Source organism: Vigna umbellata, chromosome 5 (genome assembly GCF_029865625.1).
Source record: "Vigna umbellata cultivar VRB3 chromosome 5, Vumbellata_1.0, whole genome shotgun sequence".
Lineage (NCBI taxonomy): Eukaryota > Viridiplantae > Streptophyta > Magnoliopsida > Fabales > Fabaceae > Vigna > Vigna umbellata.
The window spans coordinates 65,595,402-65,609,655 of record NC_142169.1 but is presented as its reverse complement, the minus strand read 5'-3'; the positions used below and the strand labels follow the sequence as shown (position 1 = coordinate 65,609,655).

Genomic DNA, 14,254 nt, shown 5'->3' with positions numbered 1-14,254 from the left:
CTGTTCACAGTATAAAACATTTGATAAAACATAATTAAAATAATTCCTAAAATTAATTATACTTTGTCCTTTTTTTTCTTATTATCAACTGATCAAAGTTTATGTGAAAAAAAAAATCCAACTTTGATTCTTAAAAAATAAACTAAAGTTATTAACTGCTTCTACTTTCTTTCTTTTTTGTACATTTTAAAGCCGAAATAAATTCACTCAAATACAAGTGACTAATCAGAGTTAGATATAGAATATGTATAAATATGATTTAATGATAAATAGTGTCTCAATTATTTTCTTTTTGGTTATAAAAACCTTTAGTTCAAAGGATAATATAAAAAATAAACTAACAAATAATGCATCTAAGAAATTTCATCTTTTTCATCCGCGTTTACATTATAATTTGGATATTCGCTTTATATAAAAACTTTTTAAGAAGTATACCACTTTTCATTACATTGTGCTATGTTTTTCAGATTAAGCATTTAATTTCGTTATCTTTTACAGCATCATCATCACCTAAATAAAGTTTTTAATTTGATTGTAAATCTTTAACATTATATTAAAATAAAAAAATATTAGGTAAACATTTCTTTTTCATCTAAAATGTTTCTAGCTCAATAGAAAAAAAGAAGTTATCTTATTCTTGTACATTTTGCTGTACTTTTTTAGTTTTAATTGACTTTATTAAGTGGTCCTTTAAATATTTACGTATAAATTTGAATAAAGGTCATTAAAATGACGTCATAGTTCCTTGCTTAAAATATTTTTCTTTTTCATACAACAAACTTTAACTATTTAAATTTTTAGTATAAAAACATCTTACATTAATTAAAATATGACTATCTTAGTACATCATATTAATGTATTATTTTAATTAATGACATTAAGCGACGTAATAATGCGAAAATTAGCAATATTTCATTATGTTCGATGGAAGATAATTTTTTTAACTGTTTTTATTCCTATAAGTTTTATTAAAATTAAAATATATTTTTAAATGTTACAAAACATAATTTATATGCTTACATATATTCTCTTTACCTTTCTTTATGATTAAATTTCAAGTTTTCTATAAATTTAGACACTTTTAATTAAATACTACTCAATTTTTAATTTAGTAAGTATTAAAACATTTTGTAACTTTTAAATGAATTTCTATCGTCTAATCTTTTCATTGATTAGGTGACTTGAATGATATTTTCTTTCATCCTCTTGATTAAAATTGAAAAGGATTAAGTATAAAATAACTATGTTATGAAATTAGAAATAATATTAAAATTTACGCACAATTTTTTTCTCACACACCAGTGTTTTTAAAAATTACATTATAATAACACTAATTCATAAGTTAATTGATTGAATTTAAAATTTTTCATAAAATTAGTCACTAAATATTAAAATAACTTACTTCAGAATATATAAACATTTAATGAATTTATTTTATTTTATTTATTGTTATCGTATTTTTATTTTAACTATTTTATATATTATAATAAAGAAACGTAAATATTTTATTATATTTGTCTACACATAATAAAAGTTAACTGCGAAGAACATGGGACTTTAATATGGAATAATTTGGTAGTTATTATTATTAGTTTTATTCTTTATATTATAAAGTATTTTAGTATATTATATGATGCGAAACATAATTTGTTTTGTACCAACGCTTTTGTTGGTTACGACAATATACATGTGCAGTCAGTACGTATAATAAGTTGAGGAAAATGAATAAGACACTAATTTCCAAAGTGTGTGTTCCATTATTATATATCTCTTATAACAGTACCTTATTGATTCAATTAACCAAAATTTCAAATCAAAGATTATATACATTAAATTCTTCTAAATCCAATTTAAAATCAGAAACATTCCCTTTCAATCTATCAAACTATTACATGCCAAAAGCTTCATTAAATTATCTTAAATTAAAGTTAAAAATCACAGAATGAATTGATAAAATTATTTCACCCATAATCTACGTCTTGTTTCACAAAGTGACATAGATTCTTGCTAATTTGTTTAGAAGCAGTAAAAAAATCATTGCAAATCGAAATGTTAACAATTTATATACATAATTGTTGTGAAAACTTAATCCATGAAGAAAAAGGACATAATGCAGAGGATGATGTCTTGTTTTTGGATAAGGTAAAAATAGAAGAAAGCAACAGAGAGCATGAAAATCACAAATATGAGTGGAAACCTGCAGCCGCCAGCAAGCAAATGACCATTACAATTACTGAAACATCAGTTTCTTCTTTCCCTGTACCAACTGTTTAACCCTGCTGATAGTTCAGTCTCAGATCTCAACAACCATTTCCAGCATGTCCATGTGAATCACTAATCACACTCCTCACATAATTGCCTCACTATTTTATCATTCTCACCACTTAAGAAAACTCACTATACTGATAAACCAATTATCTTCTTTTTTTTGTTATGTTACTTATCTGATTGATGAATGTCAAATCTCTGAGAAAGGTGACGTGTTCAAAAGGATAATGAATATGATTGGAACCCTAAAAAGGGGGCGTATCTGTGTTCTAGGCTTCCATCCTCTAAGGTATGGAATGATATAGATACATGCAAAAACAACTTTTGGTATTTATAAACGTTGGACTTCGTTACTTTAAGGATCATTCTCATGATCTATTACAAAAAGCTTCTATATGTGCTAATTATTCAGTTCCATGTCTAGACATGTGTTCCAAATCCAATGGGACAAAGTATCTTTGATAAACAGGTTTTCCTGACACACGGATTAAAACTTCTCTGCATGCACGATGTTTATCTAATAAAAAGAATGTTAGACAAGGTACTTTTCTTGTGTGGTCTCAGTTAGTCACATCATGAACTGCAAATATCATCTTACTCTCTCTCTGCTCATTATGGCATTTCACAAGACAACCAACAAATTGAAGGCACAGGCTGAGACTTTCCACCAGCCTGGAGTTTTCTTTTCTTTCATTTCGGATGAAAAAACAGCACAAAAGTCCAACCCTTGAAGTAACGTGTCCCCATGGCTGATACTCACCCTTCAGCAACTAGCTTCCCTCTCATTGGTGCAACACTATTCCTAGTCCTCTCCGTGGCTCAAATTTCACCATGACTATTTTACTAGGCCCCATGATAGCTGGATATCAGTGGATTAAATCCTTAAGGTCCACAAAGATTAGTTTCGTGTATACCATTAGATATCTTATCTGTGATACTTTTTCTTTAAGATAAGATACGCGGAGCGTTTCCTTTTTCCAATCTTTTCCAAAACAGTGAGACATTATTTGACAAGCTTACAAGTCACATGCTTCACCTGTTTGAGGAAGAACAAACTAAGCTCCCCATTATGACCCAAGAGTCTGCATGGTGTGGATCTCACGTGAAGTTTTGGCAGCATCGCCCAAGGCTGGTGTAAAATACATGGCCTTGCATGTGTCTCTCATCGAAATTCTTGAGGAAGGAAGTTAAAGAGACCCTTGATGTTTGAGAGGATATTGATGTGAGGTTAGTCACTGTTTAAGATAAGGGTAGTGCTTTGTGTACTTGTTAATCTTTTATGTGGAAACGACAATCACCAATGACCGATACTATTAAACTAAGAAGCGATGCATTTAAGATGAAATTTGGAAGCATGTGTATTGGTATACAATTCAAGCACAGGTGGAGCATTAACATTGGATGAGGCATTTCAAATCTAGATGTGAATCAAATTCGCATATTCCCTCTTGCCACATAGGATTAACCTTCCATAAATTGTGTGCCTTACCATGTTATGCAAGTAGAGACTTTTACGATGAGAAACATGGGTGGAAGAAGATATGCCAAGTGGAAGAGAATCGTGCAGCAGCAAAGGGGGAAGCTTTACATTATGAGGATTTGTATCTCTATGCTGCTTAATTGGCATAAGTACTCTTAGCCAAAAGCACTTTTTGAAATACTTTCAATCAGGTTTTAGGTGCTGTATGTATCTACCTCACTGGATTACTCTATTTGACTGTTATCCTTAGCAACCAATGATCATTTGTATCTAACTTCTTCAGACTGTATTTGAGGTTTTAAGATCAACTCAGAAGTGTATATTCTCTCTCTCAATCTCGTTTTTTCTCTCTCTGCCCCCCTGGAGCAACTATCTGTTGACTGTGTGTTTGTGTTACCTCAGAAACGTACAAATAGAAAATAATATATTCAAAGGAACCTTTTTGCTGTAATTCCTTGCTTGTTGCATGCCTTATGTCTTGTCTCAATTCTTGAACATGCTTAAAACCACTGATTCTAGTAGAAACTGATGTTACTTATACAGGATTTCTATTCGTATTAAAAAGTTAATGTCCTTAATATGACTGTCATTACAGACTTAATATTTAAGAATGTTTAGATAAATACTTGTATTTTTCATACAAAAGTAATTTTCAGTTTTTAGTTGTAATTGCTATATTGCTTCTGTGTGACTGGTGAGATCCTTGCCTTGCAATATAAAAATATATTTGATTGTGTAATAATAGAAACTATATGAGAGAATACATACAAAGTAATGATGAAACAAATAATAAATAAAGTGAGAGAGGTGGTAGATAATATATATATATATAGGCAAATACAGACAGGGTTGGTAATTGTATTAGTATGAATATTGCAGCTAGTCCTTTTCAAGTGACCTTGGGAGGGGACAATGTGACAGAGACCAGTTGGACATCTAAGATTCCACTTGAGCCACACACACCTACTACTCAATTTCTCACTTTCTCCACTACTTCCTTTCTATATATAGAGAAATTATATCAAGTGCTAAACGTCTATGTTGTCAAGGCATTTAGTGCATGGCAGGACATTTCTTGTCATTGAGATCTCCCAAGTTTCAGTTATGGAAACGGTTCTCAAGGCTCTTTCGGGAGCAGAAAACTAGATTCTATATCATATGGAGGTGTATAGTGATCCTTTTAAGGTGGCAGGAACGGATATGAAGGTGTATATGATGATTAAGGGAAAGATCATCAAAAGGGTATGCTGGTGAGCTTTCTGATTATGTGCAAAAGTTATAGATACCAATTCAGCAGCGTGGTCCACTTCAATCGATTAGGTTTGAAGATATAGTATATTGTAATACTATCAAAAGTTACTTAGTTCTTTTCTTTTTCTCTTCTTTCTCTTCTTTCTCTTCTTTCTCTTCTCTAATAGTCCAGGAGGCTAGTGCAGTGTTTATAGCAGAAGGCCGTAGTGCAGCTGTAGACATCAGTGAAAGAATTTGAGATGACTTCGGTGGTGGAAAAAAAAAATACAAATCGTAAAGTATGTTCCTGGTTTGATTTTACGGGGGGTGTTTTTGTTGACTCTCTCAGAAAACATTTTGCAATTTTGAATTTTTTATAACTGTGGAAAGAAATATCTAGATAATAATTTTTTTTTTTACATTCATCATAAAAGATTTCTACTGGTTGAATCAACCATGACCATTCTTTGTTTTCGATGAACTTGTGGTATTTTTTTCCTAGAGTTGAATATAATCTCTTGAAGTATTGATATTTATTTGAGGACTTGACCTCTTGCTTTTCTTTTATATTCACGGATATGAAATCAAATTTCCAGACATATGTTTAAAGAAGGGATATCTGCACTTGATCAAACTTCATTCTTTTTGCTAATCAAATATAATTTATTACAGATTTTTTTGATACCTTTTTAATTAACTTTACAACTTCACTTCATTGATTTATGTCAACATATATGTTTTCTTTATTTAGAGGGGAAAATATGAAGAAAAGTAATAGAATAAAAAGTAGGACAAAAAGATTGTTTTTTAAATGAATAAAATCAATAAGATGAAAAAAAAATCATTCACTTGTTTAGATGAGAGCAACCATAAAGAAACTAAAGTCAAATTGATCAACATAGCCACCAAGTTGATTATGAAAGGACATTGAATGCTGATAAAAAAAACTGAAAGGACATTGAAGTGATCGAGATTATCATTTTGGTCTCCATTTTTTTCCAGAGTAAAGCACGTTTCTCCAACTCCCATTCTAAACAACCAGTCATTGCGTTATTTCAAGATTTTGATGCGTTCAGCCCGATGCAACCAATTGAAGTTTATGAAAAAATGTCGAAACCGAAAAGCAAAATATAACAAAAGCACCAACCAGGTTCAAGTGTACTGCTGGATGGTACAACACTAAAGGGTATGGACCAAAGTAGATAGTAGAAAAAGTAAAAAGAAAGAATTATTGTGAAAAATTAAACCATTTTAATGAGAATATAAATGAATAAAAGAGTAGGACGTTTTATTTATTGCTTTAATATTTATTATTATTATCATCTTAAAAAGTCATAATTAATTATAAATAATCAACCATGAATGTCCACAATCGATTATACAAAAAAATATTACAAAACATCTATTATTTTATAAAATAATGAGTTGTGTTCTCTTTTACATAATATATATTTAATTTATCAATTTTAAACAAGTAATACTTAATCACATTTTAAGCGAGTATTATGTTTTTCCATTTTAGAGAGAAAATATAAAATGCTTTAATCTTTAAAAATGTAAAATACGATAAATGTTTACTCTATAAAGAAAGTAATAAAATGAGGTAGGAGAATTTAAAACTACTCCCTGCTTGTCGTTTCACCAAAACTGTGTATTGGGGTTCGTTATTCTCACCCCCATTAGTTTGCAAACTTCACTCTCTTGTTTTTTTTAGTTTGCAAGCCATTTTTACCTCATATGACCAATTCCCTAAAATCCTTTTATTCCTCCGTCACCTCTTCCTCTCTCCTTTATTTTCCAAACAACAAAAATCTAACCTGTTATATTTGCCTTGTTGCCAGCATGTATGAAGCAAAGCACTCACCTCCTTTTGGATGATATCATCTTCTCTTTATACTTTCAACCTTACTGCTTATGAAAAGAACAATGCGAAAAAGAGATATACAAACAATAAAAACATATTTTTAAATTCTCTGTGATTAAATTAAACATGCACATTGGACAATAAAAATTTCACATTTCCGCTTTTTTATATTAGAACAATTTGTCAAAGGAGGTTAATGCTGAATTATAAAGTTTAAAATAAACTAATGCACACATGTCAAAATTTACATTACAAACTGCAAAGGCCATAAAAAAAATAATACTAACACATTTTTACATTTGACAAAAGATAAAATAGTCATAAAAATGTATAAATAAAAAATAATGATACTATGACACATTTTTACTTTACATTCATTTGACACAGAATACAAAAATAAAATCATTATAAAAGTGCAAACTTTTGTATTTTTTCAGGAAAGAAAAAAATAAAAAATGAAAAAAATAGTATTAAATGAATGTAAAAAATTTAAGTGTGTCATTATTTTTCTAAAATATTATTTTTCTAAAATAAAATCAACGGTGACAATTAAATTGAATTTTGCATAAATTAGTTGACATTCATATGAAAATAAGAATACAAACATATAACTAATTTGTAATTTGTAAAATGTGAAGAGATTTTATATATTTTATTCATACTTATAACATATTGTTTCATTTATGATGAAATTTTTACTTCTTCAAAATTCGAATGCACGAATGATTAAACCAGTGACGTATGAGATTTCTTTTTCCAGGAGAAAGGGTGGATATTGACCATTAATGCAACATCTATCACCCTTGTATGACCATATCCTTTCATATATAATATCCCCCTCCCGATGGGAGAAAGAGCTCACTGTGGCCTTGTATTCGATCCATCGTCCTCTGCAGATTTCTTCACAGTTAGCCCTGTCTTACTTTGGCTTCCCTGAATGATTAAAAATCAGACCAAAATTATTTGTTGCCATAAAAATTGGGGCTTCTGTGCAGGAATTAGAGACATGGTTTTACCACAAACTGAGGTCATAACATTCCCAAAAACTAAGCTACAGTTTTCTGGCTTAAAAAATTTGAAATTTGTGATATACATAACTCATCTGATATTCCTTGACGCTAAAGAAATTAACTTCAAATCATTAGAAATACGGAGGGACAGAGGGGAAATAAGGAACTAATTTAGGGAAAACCATTTAATCTCTTCAGTCACATATCAATCACTCAACTTTGCACGTCATCCTGATGGCCTAGTTGGTTTGGGGCATAAATACCTGACTACAAATAATCCCTTAAATTCAAAGTGAGTTAGATTGTTCTAATAATCCCTTAGAGAAAAACAAGGTCACTCCGGCATACAAATTTGGAATCATCATAATCGAACTAAAAAACCACTAATGTCCTCATTGAACCCATCAGTTTTAAATTCATTTTAAATCTGCTGTCATAGAATGAAGCCTTTCATGGGAAAAAGTATAACAAGATATAAATCATTTCAATGTATCTAGCATACCCACAAATCATCCAAGGTTGCATGAGAAGTAGGCCATATGGCGAAATGCCGACCTAAACTATGACTGTTAATATAGGTCACAGTCCAAGAGCCATAAGTAATTTCCTTTCACATTTAGTTCTATGACACGTGAGCAACACATTTTGACTGGCAAACATACACACACTTAAATGGGTTGAGCGGGGTTGGCAATTTCTTAGCTCGCTACATATGTTAGTAGGGTTAAGTTGAGTCCCTGTATAACCACCCTCTTACAACTCCCCATAAAACGAACATTTTTCTCGTTCAAGTAGAATGAAAAAGATCGAATTCTATGACAAACACGAAATAGATATTAAAATCATTTAAAAAAAAAAAACTAATAGTTTATCACTTACTGCTCCTTTTTGACCAGTCAATCTTCGGATTGATGGGGCCCGTGCCACAGAGGAAGCAGCTGCAGCGGCAGCCACAAGTATTCTAAAATATAAAATACGTAACATTCAAATTCTGATTTACAGCGGTTTCATACTAGTCAGAAGATTAAGATTTGAAGATAATTACCTCTTATGAACATCAACATATTCATCTGTCTCATCCACAATCTCCTCCTGCATCATTGGAAACACATGCAATCAATATTGAGAGAAGAAAGATTTACTAGTGTACTGACGGTGGGGGAATATCTCAAAATACTGTATGTAATTTACTTGCAAAAGTTCTTCAAATACATCTTCTAATGTGATAATACCAATCACTTCACCATCATCCATGTTATCCGAAAAGGAACCATTTGTGGTGGCATCACTACGTTGCAAACTAGTTGACTTATTAATGCTTGGAGGTCTTGAAAATTTATGAATGTCAACCACGACACTTTCCGTCTTCTCATCATCCTGCTTCAGAAGTAATGGAGTAGTCAATTGTGAATCCCCTGTAACCCCTTTATTTCTTTCATATGTCTCTGCACCAGTTATTTCAGGAATTATCTTTTCTTTCCCCCTAGCCCTAACCACAGCAGCCATGTGACTACTGCCCTTCTGAAACTCATTCAGTATATCGTAAAGAGGCATATCCGCAGGAACTCTGTAAATAAACTATAAAACATTATACACATTCCTTATATCGAAATTAAATCTTAAAGAAAATAACAAAATTATAAATTAATAAATCAAAAGTTAAAAGATATGAAAATCATTCACATGCTTATATCCAATCCCCTCGCTTTTAGGAGACTTTATTCTTGACTAGGGTACACTTTATAACTAAATGAATATGAATTTGATCCTTAAACACCCTAATTCTTAATTAAACTAAATTTGAGCATCAGCTAAAAGCGATAGTGTTTTGTCCCTATTGGAAGGCCAAAAGGACTCTTGCGAGAGGGTGTATCAAAGATGTCAAATTCACAATTGTGACTCCATTTAAAATTTAGCTCAGTATAGTTACTCTTGACAACAAATGTACCGTGGGATTCTCCTGATGGAAACAGCACTGACAGGTGTCTCTGTTTCAGGCCTTACAGTGAGAAGACTTTTGACCTAATTTTAAATAGAACTTAAGTGAAGAAAAGAGAATATAGAAAGTAATTAAAAGGGATAGAGTAAATTAAAGTCAACGAGGGAGGATTTAACACCCACAAGTAGAAGCCCAATAATGTTTTTTGGATTTCCAGAATACACAGGAACTCGGCTATGCCCACGAGCAAGAATTTTCCCCATTGCCTCCCTGATTTGAGATTCACAACATTGGTTAAACGGGTGAAAATTGCAGAGTGAATGCATACATATACTTTGTAGCCAATAATAATACTCTCAGTATGCAACTGACGCAGGTCCTACTTATATTGGGGGAGACAATACCTAGAGAAATATTAGTCACATGTTCCAGTAAGTGCAGTGGAAAATAAATATATCTTCAGCAATAAAAAAGTCCTTATAAAAGTAAGCAAAATGAATTCCTCTACACTCAAAGATCCATTTTTCAAACAAATTTGAATAAACTATTTACAATCTATTCTATTTAAGAATATCAAACCCCTTTGTGACAAAAAATAAGTTACTTGACTGCCGCAGTTGTCTGTTGAATTGACCAATCTTAGCGTGTAATAGCTTATATAATAGGTGATTTAATAAGTAAATCGACAAGTATACAAATTTCTGATCATGATCTCTCAGTTCTGTGTTTTCAGTAACTTGGGTAATGCATCCAATAGTTACTAGTATCTGGATTTAATGAGAAGGATGTCAATCAGACAAGGGAACAACCCAGTTAGGAAATAGGGACAGCATCCGAAGGCTACTTGTTAAACATTCACCTTGTTAATTTTATACTTTAGAAAATATTATATGTCCTTGTAATTGTAAAAAACCGTTTTCTCTACTCTGAATTGTAGCCTACTATCTATAGGCACAGTCTGCTCTGCTTTATTTTCTCTCAATGTACTCATTGCTCTTTTTCATATATAATTTGGCCATGGGATCTCCAACACACAAAAATAGATACATACATACATATACACACACACACACACACACACACACACACACATATATATATATGTGTGTGTGTGTGTGTGTATGTATATATATAGTGCCAAGAGGTGCAACTTGGACTTATCTTCTTAAGATCTCAAATACCTGAATACAAACATGCACACATTAATGAAGAATTGTGACTTTAACGATTGTGCCTTTACAATTTTCAATTGACTAGTTCGTATACTAGATTTCCCTCATCTTGTCTATTTGGTCATACATAGTTGAAAATGTCTATCTAGCCCAACACAAACATTTATTTCATTGAAAACACAAACTGAATAACAATCACAATAATCTACACAGTATTATAAGAACTAAGGGAAAAAACACAAAGAACAATAAAACACAAGTTCAATCCAAAATATATAGTGAGATGCATACTGACCAGTCCAATTTTGAATTAACATCCAAAGAAAAAGTTGATTCGATAGGGGTCATGGCCTCTTCAGCAGTCTGGTAAAAGAAAAATCAATATTTGGAGAAATGAAAGGTGAACACAAGTATGCTGCCAAAACAGGTATATAAAATATATCATGCATATGTCAAAATAGTACAGTATGATAGTTAATACTAAAGGTAAAAAATAAAGAAAAAAATAAGCACAAAAGAAAACATACAATTTAGAGAATACAAGATTCATGGAAACTGAATGGAAAAATTTGCAAGAATAAGTAATGCTTCAATAGGCCTAAAGGATATTTTAAGAAATAAGACACTCTTTTAAGCATTTCTTATACCCATGTATCTCTAATTCCATGTCCAAAACCCGTTGATCTTTCCTAGTATCAAAAACAGAAGACACAAACAGTCTGATTGGATAAGCTGTTTTTCACATCTTGATGCATGTGGAACGGGTATTCATACACGCTAGAACTAGTTAGAAATTACCAAATCTATGAAGCAACCCTCACTTGTTTCCACATTCCATCATCCTCAATTGGTGTTTAAATTATAAAATTACAAAATAGGTTATAAACTTGAATCTCATATTTTAAATTATATTGTACTGTCATTATGTCATACGAGATATTGATGATATGTTGATATTCGAAATATATCATGAGGGAAATATGCTGTTTACCTTTTCAGTCAAATCTAGTGCTCCACTGATAATTGTTGTCTCATCATGCGTAAGCTCTCCACCTTTCCCAGCCTGAAAACAAGAAAATTCAACATTTCTGAATCAAACAGCAATGATTGCAATGGTGATAATTGGATAATTTTACCAATTTTGACATGACAGATTCCTCAACTAATCATTCATAATAATACATACTAATTTCATACCTCCTTGCTGTGGATTGAGACAAGAGCTTTTAACTGAGCTCGCCTAAATAAAGCCTCATCATGCCCCAATAGCCTATCTAGAACCTGGAACAAATGTCAGTGGGAAAAGGAAAATGTATGCCGTGATCTTTCTATAAGTTGTTCCTATATATACATTTTAAAAGGACTATTACTGTCAAAAAAGACATGTCTAATGATCTGGTTTTTTACCAAAGGCATCCTATGTCGTTACTACTCATTTGCTTACATACTGAAGTTTCATGGAAAGATCATGACCATGACATGAAATGGTATTTATTTTCACTTTTTCATCCTCTACTTAGTTATATATCATAATGGTTATCCGATAGAATACAAAGAAACATAATTTCTACAGCTTAATACATAGTCAACTGCATCAATTGTTCACATACTAGAAAAGATGCTAATTTATCCAATATATCATTAATTACCTTTCCAATGGGATAAGCAACCGGATAACAGATTATCATTAGAATTCGGACAAGCCATACGAAGTTAGCACCTACAGCAAGGCCATATCTACTACAAATTGATTGCGGAATAACCTGAAACCAGAGACGCAAAAAGTAGTCTATAATATTCATTGCTTACCAATGTTGATGCTAAACCACAGAACCAAAATATGACAAAACCACGTACCTCCCCGAAAAACAGAACAAAAGTCACAGAGAGAATTATGGCAACAAACTGATTGAACATCTTATCTAGGTATATTGGAAGGGCCTGCCATTGCAAGTTTCAAAGCAACAGCTGCTTAAAGGTTAGGCATGATCGACTAGCCAGTGCAAAGAGTTTATATGCATAATCAATACATACAATTACTCCGAAAAGCCTCCAACATCCAAAAAGCAGATTCCTCTATCATTCTTACATAACACGGCAGTGTTTCAGTTTAAGCACATACAACCTTTCTCAAGAAGCTAGTTTCACAGTATACCTCATTTCAAATTGATCTCCCGTAAAACCATCACATGAAAGTAAACTAGTCCACTGAGTAATAATAACCTCTCCTCCAACAAACAAGTTAGAAATAGAAATTCATACGTAATGGAGCATAGCAATCCAACTAATTACCTACCTCCATGGCAGCAGCATTACACAGAAGCAGAGTCACAAGAAGCTGGTGTTGTTTTTGAACCACAGGAAGTATAACGGCTGCATACGGACATAAAAAAATTATGTACAACTCCTTAGTTATCAAAGAAAAGCGCGTTCATCGAAACTATGTGATCCGATTAAATTATACGAAAAATCAACCGCCGAAAACAGAGAAATGGAATAGAAGACAAAACAAAAAAGAGGAGAGGATAAACCTGCTTTTTTTTTCTCAGAGGGAGAACCGCTGCGCTGAAGAATCTCGAGGTCAACGAGTCCGAGAGACATGAGACCTAGGGTTAGACCGGACATGATTCCGGCGAAGATGACAAGGAAGCAGGAGATTCCGGCGTAGACGAACCACCATACGGATCCGAAGGGTGTGCCCTCAGGTTCTCCGAGTTGGTCCTGAGTCACCATTAACGCACTTACCACATTCATCGTCGATCTTTGTATTATTTTTCTTCTTCTCACTTCTGTTTTTCTTCGTAGTCGATGGTCTCTGTCCTTTCTTCAACTGTCTGCAAATGCAAACTTGCAATCCAACTCCTTAACACGTGGCGGAATCAAGTATCTTTTGAGTCGATTCGGTGCATTCAATTTACACGTGGATGACGGGACTGCACTTATCAGAATTTCGGATTCGGTACGAAAATATAGTAAACCACTCCTGTATGTGAAAAAAATATGTTTAAACAAAAATATGAAAATGGATAAGTTCGTTAAAGCAATTGTGTTTTCAAGTAGATTTTTTTTCATTTTTAAAATACAAAGAAATGGCGCTTTAAAATACGTTTTTTTAAAACAAAAATAATTATTGAAATATAAAAAATCATAAAATATATGTACATAAAAGAATATAAAAATGGATTTCTTATTAATAGTTATAGATATAATAATTATAAAAAATATTTGTATTATTTATTTTAATATGTAATAATATTATCCTGGTAAATACTACGTAATTTATTCGCTATT

The 14,254-nt window shown here is 31.9% G+C and overlaps 1 protein-coding gene across 1 annotated transcript; it reads right to left on the bottom strand.

Moving 5' to 3' along the window:
• Nucleotides 1-7,396: 7,396 nt before the first annotated feature.
• LOC124832456 (DUF21 domain-containing protein At4g14240-like) lies at nt 7,397-13,815 on the bottom strand. The gene is made up of 13 exons (XM_047306662.2): nt 13,495-13,815; nt 13,260-13,336; nt 12,821-12,904; nt 12,613-12,726; nt 12,161-12,244; nt 11,955-12,026; nt 11,259-11,326; nt 9,974-10,061; nt 9,801-9,874; nt 9,044-9,419; nt 8,898-8,944; nt 8,732-8,813; nt 7,397-7,775 (listed from the first exon to the last, which is right to left on the bottom strand). The coding sequence occupies exons 1-13, from the start codon at nt 13,715-13,717 to the stop codon at nt 7,701-7,703; spliced, it is 1,464 nt and encodes a 487-aa protein (XP_047162618.1). The 5' UTR covers nt 13,718-13,815; the 3' UTR covers nt 7,397-7,700.
• Between the last annotated feature and the right edge of the window lie 439 nt (nt 13,816-14,254).

Bases quoted from the DNA above. Each gene is read 5' to 3' on its own strand.
- LOC124832456 (XM_047306662.2), bottom strand. From the start codon at position 13,717: ATGAATGTGGTAAGTGCGTTAATGGTGACTCAGGACCAACTCGGAGAA. The intron at 12,027-12,160 runs GTATGAAATTAG...TCTTGTTTTCAG, and splicing joins TCTCAATCCACAGCAAGGAG to GCTGGGAAAGGTGGAGAGCT. The intron at 8,945-9,043 runs GTAAATTACATA...CCAATGATGCAG, and splicing joins TATTTGAAGAACTTTTGCAA to GAGGAGATTGTGGATGAGAC.